The sequence below is a fragment of the Rattus norvegicus genome, chromosome 19 (genome assembly GCF_036323735.1).
Source record: "Rattus norvegicus strain BN/NHsdMcwi chromosome 19, GRCr8, whole genome shotgun sequence".
Taxonomy (NCBI): domain Eukaryota; kingdom Metazoa; phylum Chordata; class Mammalia; order Rodentia; family Muridae; genus Rattus; species Rattus norvegicus.
In genome coordinates, this window is record NC_086037.1 from 39,914,708 (window position 1) to 39,942,592 (window position 27,885).

General features: G+C 43.6%; 1 protein-coding gene and 1 pseudogene across 1 annotated transcript; both read left to right on the plus strand.

Annotated features, from left to right (window-relative positions):
• Positions 1-7,140: 7,140 nt before the first annotated feature.
• Positions 7,141-27,800, plus strand: Zfp791 (zinc finger protein 791). Its single transcript, XM_008772433.4, has 4 exons — positions 7,141-9,172; positions 17,504-17,630; positions 18,331-18,391; positions 22,193-27,800. The coding sequence occupies exons 1-4, from the start codon at positions 9,170-9,172 to the stop codon at positions 23,601-23,603; spliced, it is 1,602 nt and encodes a 533-aa protein (XP_008770655.1). The 5' UTR covers positions 7,141-9,169; the 3' UTR covers positions 23,604-27,800.
• On the plus strand, positions 27,417-27,793 carry Sec61g-ps1 (Sec61 translocon subunit gamma, pseudogene 1; annotated as a pseudogene).

Below are 27,885 nucleotides of genomic sequence, written 5' to 3' on the forward strand. Positions count from 1 at the left end.
CGCAGGGAGACAAATAACCCTATTTAAAAAATGGGGCTCAGAGCTAAACAAAGAATTCACAGCTGAGGAATGCCGAATGGCTGAGAAACACCTAAAGAAACGTTCAACATCTTTAGTCATAAGGGAAATGCAAATCAAAACAACCCTGAGATTTCACCTCACACCAGTGAGAATGGCTAAGATCAAAAACTCAGGTGACAGCAAATGCTGGCGAGGATGTGGAGAAAGAGAAACACTCCTCCATTGTTGGTGGGATTGCAGACTGGTACAACCATTCTGGAAATCAGTCTGGAGATTCCTCAGAAAATTGGACATTGAACTACCTGAGGACCCAGCTATACCTCTCTTGGGCAGATACCCAAAAGATGCCCCAACATATAACAAAGACACGTGCTCCACTATGTTCATAGCAGCCTTATTTATAATAGCCAGAAGCTGGAAAGAACCCAGATGCCCTTCAACAGAGGAATGGATACAGAAAATGTGGTACATCTACACAAGGGAATATTACTCAGCTATCAAAAACAATAACTTTATGAAATTCATAGGCAAATGGAGGGAACTGGAAAATATCATCCTGAGTGAGGTAACCCAATCACAGAAAAACACACATGGTATGCACTCATTGATAAGTGGATATTAGCCCAAATGCTCGAATTACCCTAGGTGCACAGAACACATGAAAATCAAGAAGAATGACCAAAATGCAGATGCTTCACTCCTTCTTTAAAAGGGGAACAAGAATACACTTGGGAGGGAATAGGGAGGCAAAGTTTAGAACAGAGGCAGAAGGAACACCCATTCAGAGCCTGCCCCACATGTGGCCCATACATATACAGCCACTCAATTAGATAAGATGGATGAAGCAAAGAAGTGCAGACCGACAGGAACCGGATGTAGATCTCTCCTGAGAGACACAGCCAGAATACAGCAAATACAGAGGTGAATGCCAGCAGCAAACCACTGAACTGAGAACGGGACCCCCATTGAAGGAATCAGAGAAAGGACTGAAAGAGCTCAAGGGGGTTAAGACCACATATGAACAACAATGCCAACCAACCAGAGCTCCCAGGGACTAAGCCACTACCCAAAGACATGGACTGACCCTGGACTCCAGCTGCATACGTAGCAATGAATAGCCTAGTAAGAGCACCAGTGGAAGGGGAAGCCCTTGGTCCTGCCAAGACGGAACCCCTAATGAACGTGATTGTTGGGGGGAGGGCGGTAATGGGGGGAGGATGGGGAGGGGAAAAGCCATACAGAAGGGGAGGGGAAGGGGTTGGGGGAAGTTGGCCCAGAAATCAGGAAGGGGAATAACAATCGAAATGTAAATAAGAAATACTCAAGTTAATAAAGATGAAAAAATTTTAAAAAAAGAAGGTGTGGTCCAGATTAGAGGTGGGCCTTTCCATCTCAAAAGATCTGAATTAAAGATTTATCTTCTCATCTCAAAGATTTGGATCAGAAGTAGGTCTTCTTGCTTCAAATAATTTAATTAAGAAAAAAAAATCCAATGGTGCTCATGCCTTTAGCTTCAGCACCCAGGAGGCAGAGGCAGGTGGATCTCTGAGTTCAAGGCCGGCCTGGTCTACAAAATGAATTCCAGGACAACCAGAGCTACACAGGGAAACCCTGTCTCAAAAAAACCAAAGAAGAGGAGGAGGACCAAGAGGAGGGGGTTGAAGAGAGGAAAAAAGAAAGAAGGAAGGAGAGAGAGAGAGAGAGAGAGAGAGAGAGAGAGAGAGAGATCCCCCTCACAGGGCATCAAGCCATTTGGCATTAGTTAATTCCAGGTACACTCAAGTTGACAACCAAGAACAGCAATCACATTATCCCTGGTTGTGATCTCACCCTGGTAGGCTCCTGAGTAGGAGGCTGAAGCAGAAGAATTGCCATAAGTCTGATGCCAGCATGAACTACACACGTGTTCCAAGCCAAGCCAATCTCGGCTACAGTTTGAGATTCTGTCTGAAAAATACGAAAGAGAAAGAAAACATAAATTCCTAGAGCAGTGTTTCTCAACCTTCCTATCGCTTCCACCCTTTAGAACAGTTCCTCATGCTGTGGTGACCCCAACTACAAAATTATTTTGTCGCTACTTCACAAGTGTAAATTTGCTACTGTAATGAATCTTTATTGTAGTGTAAACTATCTGATAGGAGACCCTGTGTGGGTCACAACCCACAGGCTGAGGGCCTTTGCCCTAGAGGCGGTCTTGGCCTTGTTTATATAGTTCATATTAAAAGTGGGCTCTCTCAGCGTTTGAAGGTCGAGTATATTCACTTGTAACAACAAAACTTAAAAATTCAGCTGAGCGGGTGACTGGTACGGTGTGACATCCCCCAGAATAGCTTTGCCATTTTGTTCCATGCCTGCCAGCCATTTCATATTGCTGCTGTAACACACCTGCTGTCACTGACGAGGAGAAGGGACTTGGCTCAAGGACATGCTGACCACACACCTTGTTTTGTTCTGAATGTTCTGTATGCGGTTTGCTAATCTTGAGAAATTCCACACCTGAAGGAGTGGTTCCCTGAAGTGGACACAGGTGAAAGGCTAAGGCAGATGTGTGAAGGAACGTTTCACTGAGGCAGACACAGGTAAAAGGATGTTCTGCTAAAGCACGCATGTGAAAGGACACGTGATGAAGGGTTCTTCACTAAGGACACACAGGTATTGGTCTGCCTTGCATTTTGTAGTTGAGCTGCATTTGTTGGGACTTCATAGAACCACACCAAAAAACCCTTCTGGTGGGCTGCTGTAGTTTCTCGATGTTTCCTTGGACTCGGGCTGACGGGCAGAGTGATGTCAGCTGAGACAGACACATGTGCTGACGCAGGACACACGCTGAGGCCAGGCCCATGGAGGACACGGGATATTGAGAGGGAGTTTGGGTGGAGGCTGAGCTTGACTTGCGTAGCTTGTTGGTCTGGGGTCTTTGCTGATCTCTGCTCCCCTAAGAGATGCTCCTGACATCCCTGCTGGTCTGAAATTCTTCAGACCAGGATTGGCTGTTCTGGCTAGGTCATGCCACCATTACTGATTCGTGTTTACTATCCCAACTCTACCGAACTGGACTGCCGCCGGCCATGTCCATGAAGAGTTTGTGAGTGGATCGAGCTGCCACTGCTGACCTGTGAACTGAACTGTTGATTTCCAGACAACGCGGACGGGAATTGATCCAGAAAAGCACCATCCAACGCAACTAACTTTCCAGACCCTTAAGTTTCCACTTCAGAACTTGTGAGCCTCACAGAGCTCACAAGAGAAACAGAACATGAAGGTCTTTTAGGCACCTCGGAGAAGGTAGTGGGTGTTAACTCTAGCTGTCTAACAGTAAACTAAAGTCACTCCTAAATGGGTATCTCCATACGTCATGCTTCCAGGGACAAACTCTCACCTTTTCTCGTTGCTGTCCTGGAAACCTGACAACGTACTTCCTTGTCAGTTTGGACTGGGTAAAATTGGACAGACTGGGTTTCCTATGCCACAACCAGTCTCAAGTATTTGGTAGGTGGCTGAGGATCCAGGAAATCCATCCTCACAAATTCTAGGCAACTGAGCTTCTACCGTCCCTTCCCACAGGAGGCACCTGAGTCTCACATCCATGGCTGGCACAAGAACATTTGCTCTGTCCTGTTGTTAAGACCATTCAGGTTGTGCATACCCAAGACACAACCGCTGTTGGTCTTCCAAGGAACCAACCACCCTACCTTTAAAACGGTTAACTAGCAAACCTGTGTGAGTAGAACAACAGCCTTCGATATCATAAAAACTACAGGCACCAGAACAGATGGTGCGGTCACAGTTAAATGCTCAGCATATTGGAAAAGAAGCGACCAGTCTTTGGAATTCTCCTACATTTGCCATTAAAAACATCTGGAAAATGGAGAATGTTAACAGATGTCAAAACCATAAATAAGGTGATTCAGCCAACAGGCTCTTTACAGCCTGGAGTCCCCTTGCCCTAAGAAATGGTCTGTTATGGTGATTGATTTGAAAGACTGCTTTTTTACTATACCTTTTACAAGAAGAGGATAAAAAAAATGGCCTTCATAGTGACCACTAATAATACTGCTCAACCTGATAAAAGGTATCGCTGAAAAGTTCTTCCACATAGAATGTTAAATAGTCCAACACTGCACCAATATTTTGTACAACAGCTGTTAGGAATAATTCATAAAGTTTCCTCAACATAAAATTTACCATTATATGGAATGACATCTTACTAGTTGATTCAGGCGTAGATAACTTAGGACAAAAAAATGTTTGATGAAGTAAAGAGAATTTTGCCTTGCTAAAGATTATAAATCATGCCTGAAAAATATAAAAAGGAGATCCTATCAGATATCCAGGATGTGAGACAGATTTACAGAAAATCCAACCACGGAAAGTACAAATTAGGAGAGATCAATTACAAACTCTTTTTTTTTAAAGATTATTTATTTATTATATATAAGTACACTGTAGCTGTCTTCAGACACACCAGAAGAGGGCATCGGATCCCATTACAGATGGTCATGAGCCACCATGTGGTTGCTGGGATTTGAACTCAGGACCTCTGGAAGAGCAGTCAGTGCTCTTAACCACTGAGCCATCTCTCCAGCCCCAATTACAAACTCTTAATAATTTTCAAAAATAACTGGGAGATATTGACTGCCTGCGGCACATAATTGGATTAACTATTCAAGAGCTAAATGTTTTATTTCAGATCTTACAAGATGGTTAAGAACTTAAATAGGCCAAGAAAATTAACAGCTGAGGCTGAGAGAAAAAAATGGCTCTGGTAGAAAAGAAATTACAGGATGCACGAGTGCTAGGATGCAAACCAGGATTGTATTTTAGTTTTCTCCTTCTATTCATTCTCCCACAGGATGCAGAGAAAAGATAATATCGTAGAGTGGATTTTTAGCACACAGAGAGAGTAAAAAAAAATAAAGATTTAGGGGTTGAGGATTTAGCTCAGTGGTAGAGCGCTTGCCTAGCAAGTGCAAGGCCCTGGGTTCGGTCCCCAGCTCCAAAATAAATAAATTAAATAAATAAATAAATAAATAAATAAATAAATAAATCAACCAATCAAAGATTTTTATAGAAAAGCTTTCTGAATTGATTCTGAAAGGAAAAATAAGACTTCATTTTTCATACCTATTAATTTGCAGGAATAGACCCAGCAGAAATTGTGGTACCTTTTGATAATGCTGAAATTGCCTCATTGTGGGGAGAAAATGACCAATGGCAAAGAAAGAGCTTGCAGTAATTTTTTTGGGAGAGATTAACAACAAATATGCCAAAAGCAAGAGACTTCAGTTTATAAAATGAACTCATTGGATTCTCCCTGATCTAGTAAAAGAGACACCAATTTCTGGAGCCTCTACATTGATACTGATGCAAATAAATCAGGAAAGGCAGGTTATAAGTCAGGAAAAATAGGTAAAGTTACTCAGAGCTCTTATTATTCAGTTAGAAAAAAAAAAAAAACCAGACCTGTGTGACATTCTTATGGTATCATTAGATTTTCCTCAGTCTCTTAATACAGTCACTGACTATCAATGTGCAGAAAGGGTTGTTTCACATTTGAAACTGCTAAACTTATTCAGGCTAATCCAGAATTAACTATTAAACTACAACAAGTAATCAGAAATTTAAAAACTCGTCCATTGTATATGACACATATCGGATCCCACACGGGGTCTACCAGGCCCTCTAGCACAAGGTAATGATGAACCTGATCAGTTCCTAATAGGAAATGTCCCAGAAGCCTCAGAATCTAATAAGAATGCCATGTTCACAGTCAAGGTTTGAAGAAAGGTTTTTCTATCACTTGGCAACAAGCCAAGGAAATTATAAGGAAATGCCCTTCTTGCTCTTTGCATATCCAAACTCCATTACCTGCAGGAAGTAACCCAAAAGATAACCCAAAGAAATGAAATTTGGTGCTGGAATGATGGCTCAGTGGTTAAGAGCACTGACTGCTCTTCCAGAGGTCCTGAGTTCAAATCCCAGCAACCACATGGTGGCTCACAACCATCTGTAATGAGATCTGATGCCGTCTTCTGGTGTGTCTGAAGACAGTTATAGTGTAGTTATACATAAAATAAATAGTAATTTTTAAAAAAGATATGCTTAATAAACACAAATTTGAATTTTTAAAATGCTATTGAGAGAAGAACAACAGCTATGGAGAGGATTGGATGGTTTTTTTCTTTTTTCTTTTTTCCGGAGCTGAGGACCAAACCCAAGGCCTTTGTGCTTGCTAGGTAAGCACTCTACCACTGAGCTAAATCCCCAAACCCTGGATAGTTCTTTAAAAACTGCTAAATTAACTCATTCTGTGTATTTTAAAGGTATGTTGTCCTCAGAATGGAAACTGGGCATGGTGGTGTATGTATTACGCTGGGGGAAGAGATTTTTGTCTTTATTTTCACAGGAGAAGAAGTCCTGCGGATAACATCGAGATTGATAAAGATTAAATTTGACCAAGCGAGATCTCCAGAGTAAGGAGGGTGAGAGTTCATCCGACGGCTTGGTCACTCAGTCTAAATTAACTAACAAAGACTAGCAAATACCTTTCATTTGATCAGGCATGAAAAAATAAAAATAAAAAACAATACTTCCCAATGATAATCTACCAAAGGCACACTAGCCTTGCTGCTATGAAATGAAAAATGAGTTTCTTACACCATATAGCTTAATTCCACGTTAGAATATTAGACTGTAGATTGTCGTGTGGCCCATAACATCTCAGACATCAGCTTTTGAGTTCTCTCCTTAAATACAATAGATATTTTCGTTGGTTGTTATTAAAAACAGGTAAGAGATTTTAAGTGTTTTAAGCGAAGTCAAAGGGTTCAAAGGGTTCAAACTTGTTTTCTTTTTTTCTTCCTTTTTTTTTATCTTTATTAACTTGGGTATTTCTTATTTATATTTCTATTGTTATTCCCTTTCCCGGTTTCCAGGTCAACATCCCCCTAACCCCTACCTCTCCCCTTCTACATGGGTTTTCCCCTCCCCATCCTCCCACCATTACCACCCTCCCCCCAACAATCACGTTCACTAGGAGTTCAGTCTTGGCAGGTCCAAGGGCTTCCCCTTCCACTGGTGCTCTTACTAGGCTATTCATTGCTACTTATGTGGTTGGAGCCCAGGGACAGTCCATGTATAGTCTTTGGGGAGTGGCTTAGTCCCTGGGAGCTCTGGTTTGTTGGCATTGTTGTTCATATGGGGTCTCGAGCCCCTTCAAGCTCTTCCAGTCCTTTCTCTGATTCCTTCAACGGGGGTCCCGTTCTCAGTTCAGTGGTTTGCTGCTGGCATTCGCCTATGTATTTGCTGTATTCTGGCTGTGTCTCTCAGAAGAGGTCTACATTCGGTTCCTGTCAGCCTGCACTTCTTTGCTTCATCCATCTTATCTAGTTTGGTGGCTGTATATGTATGGGCCACATGTGGGGCAGGCTCTGAATGGGTGTTCCTTCTGCCTCTGATCTAAACTTTGCCTCCCTATTCCTTCCAAGGGTATTCTTGTTCCCCCTTTTAAAGAAGGAGTGAAGCATTCGCATTTTGGTCATCCTTGAGTTTCATGTGTTCTGTGCTCAAACTTGTTTTCTAAATCTCCAAGAGTTGGAGTGGTTTGTAGCTAAGGTTAAATATTTAAGCAGGGTGGTGGTAGCCCGGTCTTTAATCCTCCCAGAGACAAGTGGATCTCTGTAAATTAGTTGTTTTCTGAATTCTAGAGTTACTGTTAGCAAGGTGGTGGTGATGGTGGGTGCCTGCCTTTAGTCCCCCCACCCAGGGGCAAAACTCAGATGCAGCTCCTGGTCAGAACATGGTCAGGCCTATCCCAGCAATCCCCCAGTCGCTGGTACCAACTTCTGCCCTCATTAGGGTTTCATTGCTGTGAAGAGACACCATAACCAAGGCAACTCTTCTTTTTTTTTTTTTTTTTTTTTTCTTTTTTCCGGAGCTGGGGACTGAACCCAGGGCCTTGCGCTTGCTAGGCAAGTGCTCTACCACTGAGCTAAATCCCCAACCCAACCAAGGCAACTCTTATAAAGACAAGTTTCAGAGGTTCAGTCCATTATCATCAAGATGGGAAGCCTGGCATTCACGGCACAGGGTGCACGCAGACATGGTTGGTGCTGGAGGATCCAAGAGTTCTAGTCCACATCTTGATCTGAAGGCAGCAGAAGGGGACCGGAGTTTGAAGGTTTCTGAGACCTTTGAGACGTTTTGAAGGTGTGAGAGAGGGATATCTTCTGAGACTTCAGCTGAGGAGGAAGATGAGCTTTCTCTGCCTCCCTGAGCTAGGGGCTTTCACCCCAGCATCTGGCTCCTGTGTCTTCATTGGTCAAATAGAACAATTGAGATTCTGTTAAAAAACAACAAGTACCTGTGATTACAATACTAGGGAGGCTGAGGCAGAAGGGTCCTGAGCTACATTGCCAGCCCTTGTTATATAGCAGAGAAACAAAGAAACCTATACCAGTGCTGGGGTTGTCCAATTCAAATGTCAGACCAGTTAAAAGCACAGACTGCTCTTCCAGAGGTCCTGAGTTCAAATTCCAGCAACCACATGGTGGCTCACAACCATCTGTAATGAGATCTGATGCCCTCTTCTGGTGTGTCTGAAGACAGCTACAGTGTGCTTATACCTATATATGTTAAATAAATCTTTAAAAAGAAAGAAAGAAAAGAAAAGAAAAGAAACTTCTGTGTCAAATGTCAGACCAGAGTAGGGTATTCCTTTTCTAAACCTGGATCTGTGACGATGGTGAAACTATGAAGCAAACCCTGATCTGCCTTGAAAAACGAAGTGTCTGTTGCAAACAACCACGGTTTTAGGACCAGCCTCCCTCCCTGGAGGGCTTTCCGTCCTCTTGCAAACACTATTAACTACTCTGCATAACGCTAGATGTAGCACCATCTGGAAGCCGAGCACATTTGCGCTCCTTATTCAGAAGCAGCTGCGGAAAGACGTCGGGGTCTCTCCAGAACAACTTAAACGCAGAATGCCCTAGGCTACCTGGTCAATCAGAAAAGGTGACACCCTTAAGGCGGGGAGTGGGCGTGGCCATGTTATGCACATGCGCGGGACGTCACACAAGTCTGGACTAGGTGACGGACTAGTGCGATTTCCTTGAGGATAAGGTAAAGCCTGGATCTGCGAAGACCTGCAATGGTGAGTGCGGCTGCCTCGCCACGGGGGGGGGGGGGGGGGGGGGAGGGAAGGAGAAATGGGGGGTGTAGCGGAGGGGGTGCTGGTCCTACCCATCTGCGCAGCAACCAGCCCAGCAGGAGCGGGGCTCTGAGCCCTGCGGGTCTGTGACCAGATTTGGGCACTGGAAGAGCTAAGCTTGTGCGGGCCCGGGCCTTTCGCTCGCCCCAGAGTCACTGGTACCACTCGGTTTTTCCTTTTTTTTTTTTTTTTTTTTTTTTTTTTTTTTTTTTTTCTTTTTTTCGGAGCTGGGGACCGAACCCAGGGCCTTGCGCTTCCTAGGCAAGCGCTCTACCACTGAGCTAAATCCCCAGCACCACTCGGTTTTATGAGGGTGTTGGACACAGCCACTGATTTGAGGCCTTGCCCTCTAATCTCGTCTTTCTAGGGCTAGAAGTAAATCCCTAAATTTCCACAGGCTTCGCTAATTTCTAAACCTCAGCTTCTTCCCACTCCAGTTTAGAACAGAACTTCGTGATCTCTGAGTGGCCTCGGTGGTGCGTAAATGTTTAGATACTGTAACCCGTGTTGGGGCTGGAGAGATGGTTCCGTGGTTAAGAGTACTTGAGGCTCTCCAAAGGACAAGGGTTCAGTTCCCAGCACCTAAATGGTGGTTCGCAACCAACCATAAATCCAGATCCAAGAGATCCTACAACCTGCTTCTGACCACCTTGGGTACAAGGCACACAGGTGGTACACATACATATTTGCAGCGAAAACATTCATACACATGAAATAACTCCTTTTCTCTTTATCCTAGCAGGAAGCCAACGCTGAGAGATCACTTCAAGTTTGAGTCTATCTTAGGCTACATAATAAATTTCAGGCCAATGTGAGACCCTGTCTTCAAAACAGAAAGCTAGAGAGATGCTTCAGTGGCTAGGCTAAGAGCTCTCTGCTTACAGAAGACTCAGGTTCAGTTCCAGTAGCTATTCCTCTGTAACTCCAGAGTTCCAGGGGACATGACATCTCCTATATCTTCTTCTTGCCTCCAGGGACGCTCTCCCTCTCCCTTCCTCCCCCTCCCTCTTCCCCCTTCCCTTTCTTCCCCCTCCCCTTTTCTCTTCTTTCCCTTCCCCTTTTTCCCCCTCCCCCTTCTTCCCCTCCCTCTGTGGGTTTTTTTGAGACAGGGTTTCTGGCTGTCCTGGACTCTTAGTAAACCAAGCTGCCAGAGCTGATTTCCCACTCACAGATCCGCCTGCCTCTGCCTCCCTAATGCTGAGATTAAAGTTATGGGCCACTGTGTAGTACCTGCTGGCCTTGAACTCAGATCTGCTTGCCTCTGCCTTTCAAGTGCTGGGATTAGAGTCTGTGCCCCCAGTGCCCAGCTTCATTAAGTACAAACCCAATTCCACTGAGCTATAGCCTTGGTTTGTATTTGTCTTAGAAACACATTTTCTCTATTCAGTTTGGGTGACCAAACCTATTGCCTTAGGCAGATGCTGCACCACAGACCCACACTCTCCTGCCCTCTTTTTTCATATTCTGGAAGAAAGGCCTCACCTTTGTTATGCAGGCCTCTGGTGGGATTGTTCTGCCTCAGCTTCCTGATCCCTTGGGCCTACAGATGCAAACCTCTGCACCTGATATTTCTCTCAAACACTTCAGATTTATTTATTTTCCACATAGGAGTATTTAGCCAGCATGCATGTATATGTAGCACACGAATGCCTGGCCGCGTACAGAGGTCAGGAGGATCGTTGTGAGCCACCAGATGGGTGCTGGGAGCCAAACCCAGGTCCTCGAGAACAAGTGTGTCTAACCACTGAGCCATCTCGGCAGCCCCCCTTTTTTTTGAATTCTAGTACTGTGGGGTTTTTCTCATTTAAATATTTGAAATAAATCACTCTTTAGCTTCCATGACTTGTAAATTAAAGCCCAACGTAATTAGTCGTCTCGTCCGGCTCATTTTGACACTTTGTCTTTGCACTTCAGAACAGAGCTCAACTTCTCCTGTGTTTACCATAGTCAGTGTTTGGGTTTTTGTCATTGTTGTCGTTCTTAGCCTGTATCTAATTACATGTCTGTCATTAAATTGGAATAATTACTGTCAGCCGTTGCTTCATATGGATGTTTCGTGTTTTGGTTCCTTAGCTCATGTCTCTCTTGTAGGAGAAGTTTGGGTTTTTTTGTTTTTTCTCGGGCTGGGGATTTAGCTCAGTGGTAGAGCGCTTACCTAGGAAGCGCAAGGCCCTGGGTTCGGTCCCCAGCTCCGAAAAAAAAAAAAAAAGAACCAAAAAAATATTTTTAAAGGTTTATTTATTTATTTATTTATTTATTTATTATTTATTTTATATACCTACACTGTAGCTGTCTTCAGACACACCAGAAGAGGGCATCGGATCCCATTACAGATGGTCGTGAGCCACCATGTGGTTGCTGGGAATTGAACTCAGGACCTGTGGAGGATCGATCAGTGTTCTTAGGCTTTGAGTCATCTCCCCAGATCCCTTAAGTTTTTTTTAATGGGTGGTAGCATGTGTGCACATGAACGCACCCTCAGAGGTGTAGAGTCTTCCCAGAGCTGGAGTTACAGACGTTGTGAGCCAAGCAACGTGAGGGCTGGAAACCAAAGATGGGTCCTGTGCAAGGGCAGTGTGTGCTTTTAACTATGGAGCTGTCTCTCCGACCTCTAAACAACCTTTTGATATCAACTTCCTCTGCCTTGGGTAGCGTGCGTTTTGTTTTTTCTCTTTGGTATTAGGTTCCAGAGAAAAAGATTCTTCATGGTTGGAAAGACGGTTCAGTGGTTAAGAGTGCTTACTTGTATCAGAATTTTGAAGGCCATGCATGCAACTGCAAATTAGTCTTAGTGGTTGTCTTAGTCAGGGTTTTCTATCCCCACACAAACATCATGACCAAGAAGCAAGTTGAGGAGGAAATGGTTTATTCAGCTTACACTTCCACATTGCTGTTCATCACCAAAGGAAATCAGGATGGGAACTCAAGCAGGGCAGGAAGCAGGAGCTGATGCAGAGGCCATGGAGGGATGTTACTTACTGGCTTGCTTCCCCTGGCTTGCTCAGCTTGTTCTCTTATAGAACCCAAGACCATCAGCCCAGGGACAGCACCACACACAAGGGGCTGGGCCCTCCCTGCTTGATCACTAGGTGAGAAAATGCCTTAGAGCTGGATTTCATGGAAGCATTTCGTCAAGGGAGGCTCCTTTCTCTATGATAGCACAGCTTGTGTCAAGTTGACGCACAGAACCAGCCAGTGTAGTGGTTTAGCCATTTTCACAGAATTAGCTAGTTCTGCCCATGTCGTATCTTCTACGACCTCCCTCTCCGGTTGTCTTAGTTTTCATTGTAGGGGCACTAGATTCCTGAGTGCATTTTTTTTTTTTTGGGAGTTACTTTGAACGGGCTATTTTTCTCAATTTCTTTCTCTGAGGATACATTCTTGGTATCTATGAGTCTGTTTTTATTTTCTCTAATATTGATTTTGTATCCTGCGACTTTACCGTGTTTATCAGATCCAAGGATGAGGCCACCCGCGAATGCACATGGTTTGACTTCTTCCCTTCCTACTTTATCCTGCTCTGCCCTTCGCACGTCTAGCTGCTGTAGCTGTGACTTCAAACCCGGCAGTGAATGGAAAGGGAGAGCGGACATCCTGTTTCATTCCTGATTCTAAAGAAAATGCTCAATTTGCTCCCGTTGAATACATTGTTAGTTATAAATTTTATCATTGTTAGACGTGTTCTGTTAGTTATAAGTTTTATCATTGTTAGACGTGTTCCACACGTGAAGGCGTGTTAAATTTTGTCAGATGTTTATTCATCAACTGAATGGTGTGATCTCTGTCCTTAAGTTTTTTAATGGTGTGTTACATTTCATATCCCCCCCTGCCACTTCTCTCTCTTTCCTTCAGACAGTGTTTACAAAGCCCCGGCTGTCCTGGAACCCTGGGACTCACAGAGATCCACCTGCCTCTCTCTGCCTCCCAAGTGCTAGGATTAAAGAAATTCACCACCATTATTTTTCAGTTTTCTTTTTAAATTTTCACTTTCTGGGGGGCTGGAGAGACGGCTCAGTGGTTAACAGCACTGACTGTTCTTCCAGAGGTCCTGAGTTCAAATCGCGGCAGCAACTACATGGTGGCTCACAACCATCTGTAATGAGATCTGATGCCCTCTTCTGAAGACAGCTACAGTGTACTTATATATAATAAATAAATAAATCTTTATATAAAAAAAGCTTCACTTTCTGTATATGGGTGTTTTGCCTGCATATATGTCTGCGTCCCATGTATATACTTGGTGCTGGGGGAGGTTGGAAGAGGGCACTACATCCCCTGGAACTGGAATTACAGATAGTTGTAAGCTACCATGCAGGTGCTGGAAATCAAACCCAGATCCTATGGAAGAGCAGCCAGTACTCTTAACTACTGAGCATCTCTCCAGCCCTCACATTTCTTGATTCGCATGTGTTAAACCAACCTTGCCTTTCTGGGAGGAAGCCCACTTGGTTGTTGTAATCTGAATGAGATATGCCCCATGTTCCCTCCAGCTCATGACCCTGTTTGGGGAGGCTTATGAAGTACCTTGCTGGAGGTAGAATGTCACTGGGTTGGGGTTGGGGTTGGGGAATGGAAAGACTTGGAGCCATTTGGAGTTGGCCCTCTCTACTTGCTGCTGTGGTTCAGGACGTGAACACTCAGCTGTTGCTGCCACTGTCCCTGGTGCCGGCTGCGTGCTTCCTCACTGTGATGGTGAGGGTCCCTTCCTTATTCCTCTGAAACTGTAAGCCCAAAATAAGCTTTTCATTCTGTAGATTGGCTTGGTCCCATCCTAGCCATAGAAAAGTAGCTAAGACATCTGCACGCAACATGCACACATCTTACTTTAGTGCAGATTCTGGGTTTAATTTTGGTTGATGAGGCAGGTTTAGAAATTCTTTTGTTTCTTCTGGGAAGTCCTCAAAATCACCTCGAATAATGTTCTGAATTCCATTAGAGTTATAATGGGGATCCTTTGATCTCTAATTGTGTTTAATTTTTGGGTTTTTCCCTATTTTTGTCATATTGGCTAAGGGTTTATCTAACTTTCTCAAAGAACCGACTTTTCAGCTGACTTCAGTCTCTGTTTTCACTAATCCCTTCCCTCATCTGTAGTCCTTGCCATCTTCTGTGTTTGGGATTGGCTGCTTGTTTTTCAAGAGCCTTAGGTAGAGCATTAAGTTATGTGATATATCTCAAATTTTTTTTAATTCGAGCACTTATTACTGAATTATGCAAATTCATCCTAGGGCCGCCTTGGCTGTGTCCCAGAAGCTCTGATGGGTTCCCTTTTCCTTATCATTTGTCTCCGGGAATCTTAATTTTCTGTCTGATTTCTTGGATGACGCCCACTGTTCATTCAGTAATGTATTTTAGTCTCCGAGTATCTTTGTGATGTTGGTCCTTTCTCTTCTCGGTTTCCCATTTCACTCCATTGCAGGGGTTTGGGGTTTGGTTTTTTGTAGGCTTTCTAGTTTGCTTGGCTTTGGTATTTGGTATTTGGTATTTGTTGAGATTTGATTAATTTGGGAGACTGGTACATCGGTGTTTCTTATCTGTTGGGGGAAATTTGTCACCATTAGGGGTTTTACTGCTGTGAAGAGACACCATGACCTCGGCAACTCTTATGAAGGACAGCATGTGATTGGGGCTGGCTTACAGGTTCCGAGGTGCAGTTTGTTATCGCCGTGGGGGAACCTGGCAGCATGCAGGCAGACAGTGCTGGAGAAGGAGCTGCAAGTTCTACACCTAGGTCCATAGACAGTAGGAAGAGACACCCACTAGTCCTACCTTGAGCTTCGGAGACCTCAAAGCCCACACCCAGTACCACACCTACTCCAACAAGGTCACACCTCCTAACAGTGCCACTCCCTGGTGACCAAGCATTCAAACGTGAGTCTGTGGGGGCCATTCCTTCCTGTTCAAACCACCACAACATTCTAAATAGGTGTTAAGTTCAGTTCGCCAGTAATGCATTTTAGCTCTAAAGTTTCTTTTAGTTTGGAAGACCTATGTAAATATGAGAGTAGGGTATTAAAAGTCCCTCTGCATGGTCTTTTATGTCTTTTATCGTTTTATGAAATTCAATATTCTAGTAATTTGGTGCATAAAAGTTTACCATTGTTATGTCTTCCTAATGAATTGCTTTTTATCAATATGTAACGGAAGGAGAGAATTGATACCACAGAATTGTCTTCTGACCTCCATACTTTTGCCATGGCACATAACCTTTCCCCTTAATGCATAATAACAATAAGTAATTTTTTTTAAATAGCCAGCCATAGTGGCACAGGCCTTTAATCTCAGGCTTGGGAAGCATAGGCAGGCAGATCTCTGAGTTCAAGACAGCATAACAAGTTGCAAGCCAACCAAGGCTATATAGTTAGACCCTGTCTCAAAAAAAATGTTTTATTATTAAGTTCAAGGGGCTTGGCAATTAAGAGCTACTTTTCCAGCACCTGCAGTGAACGGTTTACAACCACCTGTAACTCTGGCTCCAGAAGCTTCAACACCCTGTTCAGGCTTCCTGGGCATACACATGTATGTGTGAACACACATTCACATTGATAATAAGCTAAGAAAGAATAAATAATAAAATACAAATATAAAAAATACTAAGGTAAAGAAGGTGTGTGGCACATGCCTTTAATCCCAGCACTTGGGAGATAGAGTTAGGCAGATCGAGGATAGCCTGGGCTACATAGTGAGTTCCAGGTCAGCCTGTGCTACATAGTGAGACCCCTGTCTCAAAAACAGCAACAAAGCAATACATTCAAGATCACCCTCAGCATCAATAAGTTTGAGCCTCCTCGCTTGGGATACATGAGACCCCCCCCCCCCGTCTGTCTCTCTGTCTCTGTGTGTGTCTCTCTCTGTCTCTCTCTGTCTCTGTCTGTGTGTGTGTGTCTCTCTCAAACACACATACACACACACACACACACACACACACACACACATACACACCCTTGAGTACCTTAGGACAGTGTATTGAACTGTATCTCATTACAAGTTGGATTTCTATAGAATCTGTGGCGCCTTGTTTCTACGCACTTCTTTTTTTTTCTGTTCTTTTTTTCGGAGCTGGGAACCGAACCCAGGGCCTTGCGCTTCCTAGGCAAGCGCTCTACCACTGAGCTAAATCCCCAACCCCGGCGCCTTGTTTCTAATGAAGGGAATGAATGGGGGAAACTTACAAATCTTCAGTGCATTCCTTCCTCCCCCCCCCCCCCCCCCCCCCCGAGTCTGAGGACCAAACCCAGGGCCTTGCGCTTGCTAGGCAAGCACTCTACCACTGAGCTAAATCCCCAACCCCTCTTCAGTGCATTCTTATACATTAAATCCTCCACCCAGAGTCAGACATGATGAATGTCTGTGATCTCAACCCTTAAAAGTCTGAGGAAGAAGTATCAAACATCATAAGCAGTAAAAAAAAAAAAAAAAAAAAAAAAAGAATTTTTCTCACCAAAAATAGATGAAAAACTTTTATTCCAGTTAAACTACCATTATAGACTAGTAAGACGTGATGACAGCCAATCGTGGCCTGTGATCACAGCACCAAGGGGACCAAGGCAGCAAGATCACATCTTCCAGATCGGCTTGGACTATGGAGTTAAGGCCCTGTCTATAAACAAATAAGGAGGTGTGGGAGCCTGCACTTTAATCCCAGCATTGGAAGGCAGAAGCAGGAGGATCAGGAGTTTAAGGCCATCTTTCATATGCCAATATGGACTACTTAAGACTCTTATCTCCAAAAGCAAATTAAACTATATATATTTTTTTTAAAGATTTATTTATTTAATGTATTTGAGTACACTGTAGCTGTCTTCAGACACACCAGAAGAGGGCATCAGATCTCATTATAGATGGTTGTGAGCCACCATGTGGTTGCTGGGATTTGAACTCAGGACCTCTGGAAGAACAGTTAGTGCTCCTAACCACTGAGCCATCTCTCCAGCCCAAACTATATATTTTTTAAAATGCTTGTGCGGTGACCATAGTAAAAAAATGTCACCTGTTGTTCATGCTTTCTAGAAGCTGTTAAACTTACACAACTCTCTATGAATAATTAGTAAAACTGACAATCAAGCCAGGCAGTTAAGTGTTGAGGGACCGCAGAATTGCATGTCACCTTTGGGCTAGCCTGCCTGAGTGGAACAGTTCGCCCAGCATGAATGACACTTGGTTCATTCCCCAGTACTGCAAAGGGAAAAAAATAATGCTGTGTGTGTGCATTTACAGATTGAATATAGATTCCCTAGCCCTGGTGATCGTCTGTCTCTTCTTCACATGGTCTAGGATTCGGTGACCTTTGAAGACGTGTGTGTCACTTTCTCTCAGGAAGAGTGGGCTGTGCTGCGTCCTGCGCAGAAGAAACTCTACAGAGATGTGATGTGGGAAACCATGGCAAACCTGGCCTCTGTGGGTAAGGGCGATGTTGTTTCCTTCACGTAGGTAATTACATGACTTTGGGGGAGGGAGGGATTGTTTTTGTTGTTGGGATTGTTTGAGGCAAGTTTCCACTGTGTATCCCCGATGACCTAGAACTTGTTAGATAGACCAGGCTGGCCTTCAACTTTCAGAGATCTGCCTGCCTCTGCCTCCCCGTTGCTGGGATTAAAAGTGTGCACCACCAAGCCCACCAACAGTGATTTCTTGCCTGCCATCACTATTTGAAGAGTTAGGATGTAAAAAGTGGTTTATAGTGACTTAGGCCAGGCACTGTGAGCTTGTTTCAGACCTAGAACCTAAGAAGATTTTGGTAAGCAATAAGAGTATGTAATGGGGGGTTGGGGATTTAGCTCAGTGGTAGAGCGCTTGCCTAGGAAGCGCAAGGCCCTGGGTTCAGTCCCCAGCTCTGAAAAAAAAGAACCAAAAAAAAAAAAAAGGGTATGTAATGGGGGGCTGGAGAAATGGCTCAGTGGTTAAGAGCACTGACTGCTCTTCCAGAGGTCCTGAGTTCAATTCCCAGCAACCACATGGTGGCTCACAGCCAACTGTAATGAGATCTGATGCCCTCTTCCGGTGTGTCTGAAGACAGCTACAATGTACTTATATTCAATAAATAAATAAAATCTTTTTTTAAAAAAAAGAGTTTGTAATGGTTTTACGGGTTTACATTTTAGGGGGTGAATTGGAAGACGAGGATGTTACAAATCAGTACAGAATCCAAGAGGAAAATGTAAGGTGAGTTTACACACTAAAGAAAGCAGAATCTTACTACATGTTACATTTTTAAATTAGGCAACCAAAAGAAACTTGTATATGGTTTTCTTTAAAAAAATGGTTTTTGTCAAAATAGTTTAAATGACACAGATACTGAACGTTTAAACATTTTATTAGATAGGGTAGTTGTCTTAGGTTTTATTGCCTGTGAGGAGACACCATAACCAAGGCAACTCTTTTTTTTTTTTTTTTTTTTTTTTTCGGACCTGGGGACCGAACCCAGGGCCTTGCGCTTGCTAGGCAAGCGCGCTACCACTGAGCTAAATCCCAAACCCCTATTTATTTATTTTTATGTACAGCATTCTGTCTGTATATATGACTGCAGGCCAGAAGAGGACACCAGATCTCATTACAGATGGTTGTGAGCCACCATGTGGTTGCTGGGAATTGAACTCATAACCTCTGGAAGAGCAGTCAGTGCTCTTAACCACTGAGCCATCTCTCCAGCCCAACCAAGGCAACTCTTATAAAGGCCAACATTTAATTGGGGCTGGCTTACAATTTCAGAGGTTCAGTCCATTATCATCATGGTTGGAAGCATGGCGGCCTCCAGGCAGACATGGTGCTGAAGGAGCTAGGAGTTCTCCATCTTGATCCAAAGGCAGCCAGGAGGAGACTATCTTTTACACTGGCAGAGCCTGACAGAACTCTGAGCCTACCACACAGTGACACAGTTCCTCCAGCAAGGCCACACCTCCTAATAGTGCCACTCCCAATGGCCAAGCAATTCAAACACATGAATTTAGACAGGCCAAACCTATGCTCTGGAAACCTCACAGTCATACTGATCAGATTTGAGAGAGGGAGACCGCCTGAAGAACTAGATTCAAGAGAATCAAACAGAAAGATATCTCTATTCTAAACTTTTGTCTTGAGAAGTATATTTTACAGAATGTACCTACTTGGATTCCTGGTCTCAAAGACTTTCAGCTGGGTCCAGTCAAGACACACATCCAGCTACAACATTTATTTCATTCTTCCTACCCCTACCCCCAAGGATATTTCAATGCCCATGTACAGCTTGAAGAAGTTATAGGAGAGTCGTCGCCCCAATTCCCTGGACTTTTGGGGGGCTGAAAGTGATTATTCTAAGGTTGTTTTTATGAGGAATTTAGAAGTGGTTGTAATTTAACAGGGAGGAATTAGCTAGATTGAATTGTACAGCCATAATCTCATTTGGTAACTAAGCTAAAATCATATCTTTGCTTTGGTATAGAATTTATTTGTTAAAAAAGTTTAAAAATACAAGGTTTAGAGACAGTCCTTCTATTGTTACTGTTACAAACTTCTGAGTTGATTATACATGTGAGTTAAGGGCCAAATAGCAAATTCATGGCTCATTTGTTAGAATACTTTCACGATAGTTAACAGACAATCCAGATTACAGTCCAGATAGATGGTTTTCAAAAACATCAGAACTCCACAAAATATGAAAAGTAAAGTTATTTATCTTTTGTTGAGACATATCTGCTCCTAACAGTTCCCCTTTGGTGGATTTAACGAAGAAATTGAGCATCTCTTCCTCCAGGAAAGGCAATACTTTGTGGCTAGGCAACCACTGGGCAGAAACTGCCTGTTTCATCTGCAGACTAATACTGTCCAAAAAGGAACACCTTATGCAGAAGAGTTGTTGACTGATAATCTCTACCGAGCCAGAGTTATCAGCCCTTTGAGGTTTCTGCGTTTCAGAGTCTACCAGTTGGTTTGGGGCCAGAAGGCTGAAGACTTGCACTGACATATTGCTAACAGGGGACTGGGCTAGTGGAGATTTGTCTCTACAACCTCTCAGTTCTGGAAGCCGTGTTAGGCTTCCTATGTGTATAGATATTTGGTCATTCTCAGATTTCTGACGGGGTTAAAGACTGATTATAGTCTTATAGCCTATCAGGCTGTTTAACTCTGAAAATACATATTTTATTAGATAGTTATCAGATAGTATACAAGCTAGCCAGGATATAACACAGATTTTAAGCCTTTCTTAAGCTGGAATGAATAACTAAATGTTTAACTGATAAAATGTTGGACTGGGTGTTAGCTATATTTTATGCTTTTAATTACAAAATGATAATAATTGTGCTCAGCTTATATTTGAGAGAAAAGGTTTTGTTTTAATTAGACAGAAAGGGGGAAGTGTAGGATGATGTCATCAAGCAGGTGTAGGCAGGTACAAGATAGAACGAGGCCTGTCAATGGACGAGAAGGAAGGATGGGCGGGAGAAAAGTTTTAGAGAGGAGGAGACTGGAGCAAGGCAGAAGCAGCAGCAGAGAGAACATGGAGGCCAATGTTAAGATTCCTCTCTGCAAGGGGTTGGGGATTTAGCTCAGTGGTAGAGCGCTTGCCTAGCAAGCACAAGGCCCTGGGTTCAGTCCCCAGCTCCGAAAAAAAGAAAAAAGAGAAAAAAAAAAAGATTCCTCTCTGCACATTTACAGGTTGTTATGAATGTTCTTAAGGGATGGATGTGCACAGGGCTTTGTTTGTCTAGATCAGCAAATTATGTATTATCAGTTGGATCAGAGGTTATTGTGTTGTGTGTTCTTTCATGTGGTGATTTAAGTTTAAGAGAGTGTGTGGTGACTGGAGACACTGGGCCGCCACAGAATTGGGATGTATATTTCTGGCATGGTGGCAGCCTGCCTTGGGAACTGGATGGGTAGAGAGGTTGTTGCCAGGCTCAGAGAGAAGCCGTCAGCAGTGTGATATGAGATGGAGCAGAGCAGCTGTGTTATATCCTGGCTAGCTTGTATACCTTTGCTGACTGAGATGGAGATATCTATGAGATATCTTGGGGCACTGTGGTGCCAGATCCAGTGCAGGGTAAAAGACAGCATTTATTATAATTTTACACCAACACACATGTGATCCGAACACTTTGAAGACAAAGGCAGAGGCAGGAGGATCATAGTAAATTAAAGGCAGGAGGGGGGACATCCTGAGTTCAAAGCCAACCTGGTCTATATAGTGAATAAAGGTCAGCCAAGGTTACATAATAAAACTCAAAAAAAAATGTTTTTTAACTTGGAAACAGCATTAAGAAACCTCATATAACCTGGGTGGTTGTGGTGGTGCAACCCTTTAATCCCAGCACTCAAGAGGTGGCAGAGGCAGGTGGATCTCTGAGTTCGAGACCAGTCTGGACTACAGATGACTTCCAGGACTGCCAGGCCTACACAGAGAAACCCCATATGGAAAAACAACCCTGTATATTGATAATACTCTGTTATTGTACTTTTTGATTGTTTGGGTGTTATTATAATTATGTGTGTTTATGTATGTGTCTATCTGCTTGAATTTATGTGTACCACACGCATGCAGGAGTTCCTAGGGACCAGAAGAGGCAATCAGATGCCCTGGAACTAGAATTACAGGTGATTCTGAGCCACCATGGGGGTACAAACCTAGGCAAGCAGTAAGTGCTCTTAACCTTTGCCATTTCTCTGGGCCCTGGTTTGATGTTTTGAGACAGGAGTCTACCATAGAGCCCTAGATAACCACAAACTCCTAACAGTCCTCCTGCCTCAGCTTTCCAAATGCTGGGCTTTCAGGCATGCAGTACCGGCCTGGCTTTTGCTTTTATTTTGAGGTAGAACCTTGCTTTATAACACTAACTGCCCTCACATTTGTGATCCTCCTGCCTCAGCCTCCCAAGTGCCAGGAGGTACACCACCATATCCTGGCTATAAAAATGTAATTCTGGTGTGTATCAGTGAACATTAAATGGTAAACAACTATTAATAATGTTATTCTGATTTTTCTTTTTGCAGAAGTTATATGATACAAAGACTCTATGAAAGTAAAGAGGTTACTCAGCATAGAGAAAGCTTCAGCCAGATTCCAAACACTGGCGTGACCAAGATAACTGCTGGAGGAAAACCATATAATTGTAGTGTATGTGGAAAAGGCTTCATGCTTTGTTCTTCCCTCACTAGACATGTCAGATCTCACCCTGGGCATGAGCTTGACGGGTTTAAGTGTGGAGAGAAGAGATATAAATGTAAGGAATGTGGGGCCACCTTCAGTTACCTCAAATCCTTTCAGAGACATGAAAGGACTCACGCTGGAGAAAACCCCTACAGGTGTAAGCACTGTGGGAAGACCTTCATCTATTACCAGCCCTTTCAAACACATGAACGGACACACATTGGAGAGAGAATCTATCAGTGCAAGCATTGTGGTAAAGTGCTCAGCTCTCCTGGTTCTCTTAGAATTCATGAAAGAATTCACACTGGGGAGAGGCCCTACGTGTGTGAGAAGTGTGGGAAGGCCTTCAGTTGTCCCAGTTCCATCCAAATCCACGGAAGAACCCACACTGGGGAGAGGCCCTATGAATGTAAAGAATGTGGGAAAGCCTTCATCTCCCGCACGAGTGTTAAAACGCACATGGTAACACACAGTGGTGACGCACACAAGCCTCACAAATGCAAGGATTGTGGGAAGGCATTCCTTCGGCCATGTTTCCTCCGAGTGCATGCTCGAATTCACACCGGAGAGAAGCCATACGTTTGCAAGCAATGTGGTAAAGCTTTTAGATGTTCCACTTCGATTCAGATTCATAAAAGGACTCACACCGGAGAGAAACCCTACACGTGTAAGGAGTGTGGTAAAGCTTTCAGTGCCCATTCAGCATTTCGAGTCCACAGGCGGGTGCACACTGGAGAGAAACCTTACAAATGCAGAGACTGTGGGAAAGCCTTCATCTGTCTCACATACTGTCGTATGCATGAGAGAAAACACACCAGAGAGAAACCCTATGAATGTCAGCAGTGTGGCAAAGCCTTCATTTCTCTTGAAAACTTTCAACGGCACGTCAAGACACACACGGAAGACATACCTTATAAATGTAAGGAATGTGGAAAAGCTTTCGTTTTCCTCAGCGCACTTCGAGCCCATGAAAGGATTCACACTGGAGAGAAGCCTTATGAGTGTAAGCAATGTGGCAAAACCTTTAGATGTTCAAGTTATGTTCAGGTACACAGGAGGATCCACACCGGTGAGAAACCCTATGAATGCAAGGAGTGTGGAAAAACCTTCATTTATTCTACAAGCTTTCGAGGACACATGAGAATGCACACGGGAGAGAAACCCTATAAATGTAAGGAGTGTGAGAAAGCCTTCAGGCTTGGGAGTTCCCTCAAAAGACATGAAAGAACTCACAGTGGGAAGAAATGTGTTTAGTGTACACGTTACGGGAGAACATTTTGCTTTGTCCATATCTTCAATAAACGTGAAAATGCACAATGGACAACGAGTGTGAGGAATGGGGAACAAAAGTTTCCAATTTTAACAAAAATGTCCATTGTGGAGAAATCTCAAGCTATTAATTAAGAAGTTAAGGGGCTGGAGAGATGGCTCAGCGGTTAAGAGCGCCCGACTGCTCTTCCAGAGGTCATGAGTTCAATTCCCAGCAACCACATGGTGGCTCACAACCATCTGTAAAGAGATCTGATGCCCTCTTCTGGTGTATCTGAAGACAGCTACAGTGTACTTATATATAATAAATAAATAAATCTTTAAAAAAAAAAAAAAAAAAAAAAATTAAGAAGTTAATACAGGAAACTAACTGCAGTGGAACAGGGAACTCACATCAAATGGGCCAGAAAATTTAAAATGTGAGGAAACATAAAAGCTAAACATGGTCACCAGTGTTTAGTTGTTTCTGCTCTGTCTGCTTGCTTCGTTTGCTGTCACCCTTACTGGCCTGACGTTCACTAGGTAGACTAAACCGACCTCAAACTCAGAGATGCCCCTGTCTCTACCTCCCAAGTTACATTAAAAGTATGTGCCACCAGGTTGTGTGTGTGTGTGTGTGTGTGTGTGTGTGTGGGTGGGTGGGTGCGCGCGCGTGCGCGCACATGTGTATTAAAAGAAAGATTGTTTTATCTTATAGTTTCAGAAGACTAACTCTCCATTGTAAAGTAACTTTTATTTGCCTGATGTAATTGTCTCTGTGGCTTCTGTCTGCTATCCTAGGCCTAGTCCTGGAAGCTTCTAGCCTCTGTACAATCTAATCCTGGCTTAGAATGTTTTCAGCCTCTAAGACGTACCGAGGAATAACTCACCCTTTCTTGATCTTTTTTTTTGAACTTCATCTGCTTGGTCAACTCAGCTAGCTGTTCTAGCTCAAAACTCTCCATGATGACTGATTCAGTCTGGCTTCTCCCTGCTTCTCTGAATTGCTCTGCTTGGCCTCAAACGAACTCTAGCAGTCTTTTCTAACCCTCTGGCTCATTCTGTCGTCACCTGTGTCTAGCTTGTTCTCTCTTCAGCCTGTCTCTGTAAAACTCCCCTGGTAAACCTGTCTCCTCCCCTCACCCCCTCTCTCTGTCTTCCTGCACTGTTCTGTCTTGCATAGGCGCTTTCATCTCTGTTCTCCTGAGAGTTGGACATATCTTTTTTTTTAATTTTTTTTATTTATTCATTTATTATATATAAGTACACTGTAGCTGTCTTCAGATACACCAGAAGAGGGCATCAGATCTCTTTACAGATGGTTGTGAGCCACCATGTGGTTGCTGGGAATTGAACTCATGACCTCTGGAAGAGCAGTCGGGTGCTCTTAACCGCTGAGCCATCTCTCCAGCCCGAGTTGGACATATCTTATTCTGTAAAATCTTTCTGTGATTCATCACTTTGTCACTTAATTAGACATCACTTTCAAACATAGGTGCCTCCTTCTGCCAACTAGTTTTACCTTCACTGTTGGAGATCAAAGGTACGTACTAAGGGCATGTCTGTATCCCAGCCAGTGGTTTAACGTTTTGAGCTAAGGGCTGAGCCACCCCGGAACACAATCAGGGTTCACAGTATGGTCAAATAGCTACAGCAGTCAGTCCATCGTGGAAGGAGAGTGTGATAACAAAGCAAGCAGCAGGAACAGGATGTGGAAACTGCGAGTAGAGCTAGTCCTTAAGCTCTCAAATCCCTGCCCCGGTGACATACTTCCCCCAGTGATGTCACCCCCCTAAACCTCTCTAAATAGTGCTGCCAACTGGAAAGTGTTCAAGAGACCATGGAAGCCATTCCTCATTCCAACCATCACAATTAGTAGTTGGGGTTTTCCTGACTTCATAAGAAAGGTAATGGACCCTTCTGCCTGGTCCTTTCTGCTAGGACAGACTGCTAACTAGTCTGCTCCCCAGAAGAGGCTTTATCTTCAGACATACCAGGAGATCCACTGCACTCAGCAAACATTTGATACCACATCCTGAGGCATCCCAGGAGATCTGCTGTACCCAGGACACCACAGCTTGAAGGCATCCCAGGAGTTCCTCTGTACACAGGGCAACTGGGCAATTGACACCACAGTCTGAAGACCACCCAGGAGCTCTGTGATACGCAGGGCAACTGACCTAAAAGACTGAAAGCCTCCCTAGAGTGTGGCTACACACAAGGAAACAGAAACCACAATCCATTGACCCCACCCCTACCCCCACGCCCACAGCAGTGTGACTGCTCCTCTGAAGATCTAACAGTCTGCAGCCCTCCCAGGAGATCTACTCCCAGCAGCTTCTCTGCCCCTCTGAAGACCCTCCAGTTGGAAGGCCCCACAGGAGATCTGCCACAGCCAGGGCCACAGGCCTACCAAGAGACCTGTTGCAACCCAGGTACAAAAGAGGCAGACTCCAGACAGAGTCACCCAGACCAGTAAACACTGGGGATAACCAGATGGTGAGAGGCAAGCACAAGACCGTAAGCAACAGAAGCCAGTATATGGGCATCGTCAGAACCCAGCTCTCCCACCACAGCAAGCCCTGGATACAACACACCTTAAAGTCAGCAAGCTGACCTAAAATCCTTTCTCATGAAAATAATAGAGTCCTTTAAGGAGAATATAAATAACTCAATGAAAGAAAAGCAGGAAGTATATAAATAACTCAATGAAAGAAAAGCACAAGTATAAAGGTAGAAGCCCTTATAGAGGAAAGAAACTCCTTAAAGAAATACAGGAAAACACAAACAGGTGAAGGAATTGCATAAAGCAGTCCAAGACCTAAAAGTGGAAATAAAAACAATAAAGAAGGGCTGGAGAGATGGCTCAGCGGTTAAGAGCACTGACTGCTCTTCCAGAGGTCCTGAGTTCAATTCCCAGCAACCACATGGTGGCTCACAACCATTTGTAAAGAGATCCGATGCCCTCTTCTGGTGTGTCTGAAGCTACAGTGTACTTATATATAATAAATGAATAAATCTTTAAAAAAAAACAATAAAGAAAACACAAATGGGGCTGGAGAGATGGCTCAGAGGTTAAGAGCACCGACTGTTCTTCCCGAGGTCCTGAGTTCAAATCCCAGCAACCACATGGTGGCTCACAACCATCTGTAATGAAATCTGATGCCCTCTTCTGGTGTGTCTGAAGACAGCTACAATGTACTCATATATAATAAATAAATAAAATATTAAAAAAAAAAAAGAAAACACAAATGGAGGCAAACCAGAAAATGGAAAACCTAGGAAAGAGGTCAGGAATTACAGATGTAAATATCACCAACAGAATACAAGACATAGAAGAGAGATCTCAGGTGTAGAAGATACTGTAAAGAGATTGACACAATGGTCAAAGAAAATTCAAAACATAAACTCCTAACCCAAAACATCCAGGAAATTCAGGACACTATGAAAAGACCAAATCTAAGAATAATGGAAATAGAGGAGAATGAAGATTCCCAGCTCAAAGGGCCTGAAAACGTCTTCAACAAAATCACAAAAGAAAAATTCCCCAACCTAAAGAAAAAGATTGCCATAATGGCACTAAAAGCCTACAGAACACCAAATAAATGGGACCAGAAAAGAAAACCTTCTCGCCACATAATAGTCAAAACATTAAATGCACAGAACAAAGAAAGAATATTAAAATCTGCAAGGGAAAAGCGCCAAGTAACATACCAAAGGCAGACCTATGAGAATTACACCAGACTTCTCAAGAGAGACTACGAAAGCCAGAAGAGCCTGGTCAGAGGTCATGCAGACTCTTAAGAGAACACAAATGCACCCTCTCAAACCGCCATCCCACAAACATGGATCAGGTAATGCAGTTTGTCGAGCCAAGTCAGCAGTTTGTAAAGGACTCGATTCGGCTGGTTAAAAGATGCACCAAACCTGATAGAAAAGAATTCCAGAAGATCGCCATGGCCACAGCGATTGGATTCGCTATCATGGGGTTCATCGGCTTCTTTGTGAAACTGATCCACATCCCTATTAATAACATTATTGTGGGTGGCTGAGTCCTTCCTCATCGTGGGACTGGTGAACCAATGAAGGGGTGACAAGCTCATGAAATAAAAGTTGCCTGGATGCTTTGTGGTTTTTGTTTCTTTCCTCCTAACTATGACTTTTCTATTTCTAAATTAAAATAATTTCAAAATAAAAAAAAAAGAGAGAGAACACAAATGCCAGCCCAGGCTACTATACCCAGCAAAACTCTCAATTAACATAGATGGAGAAACCAAAATAATCCAGG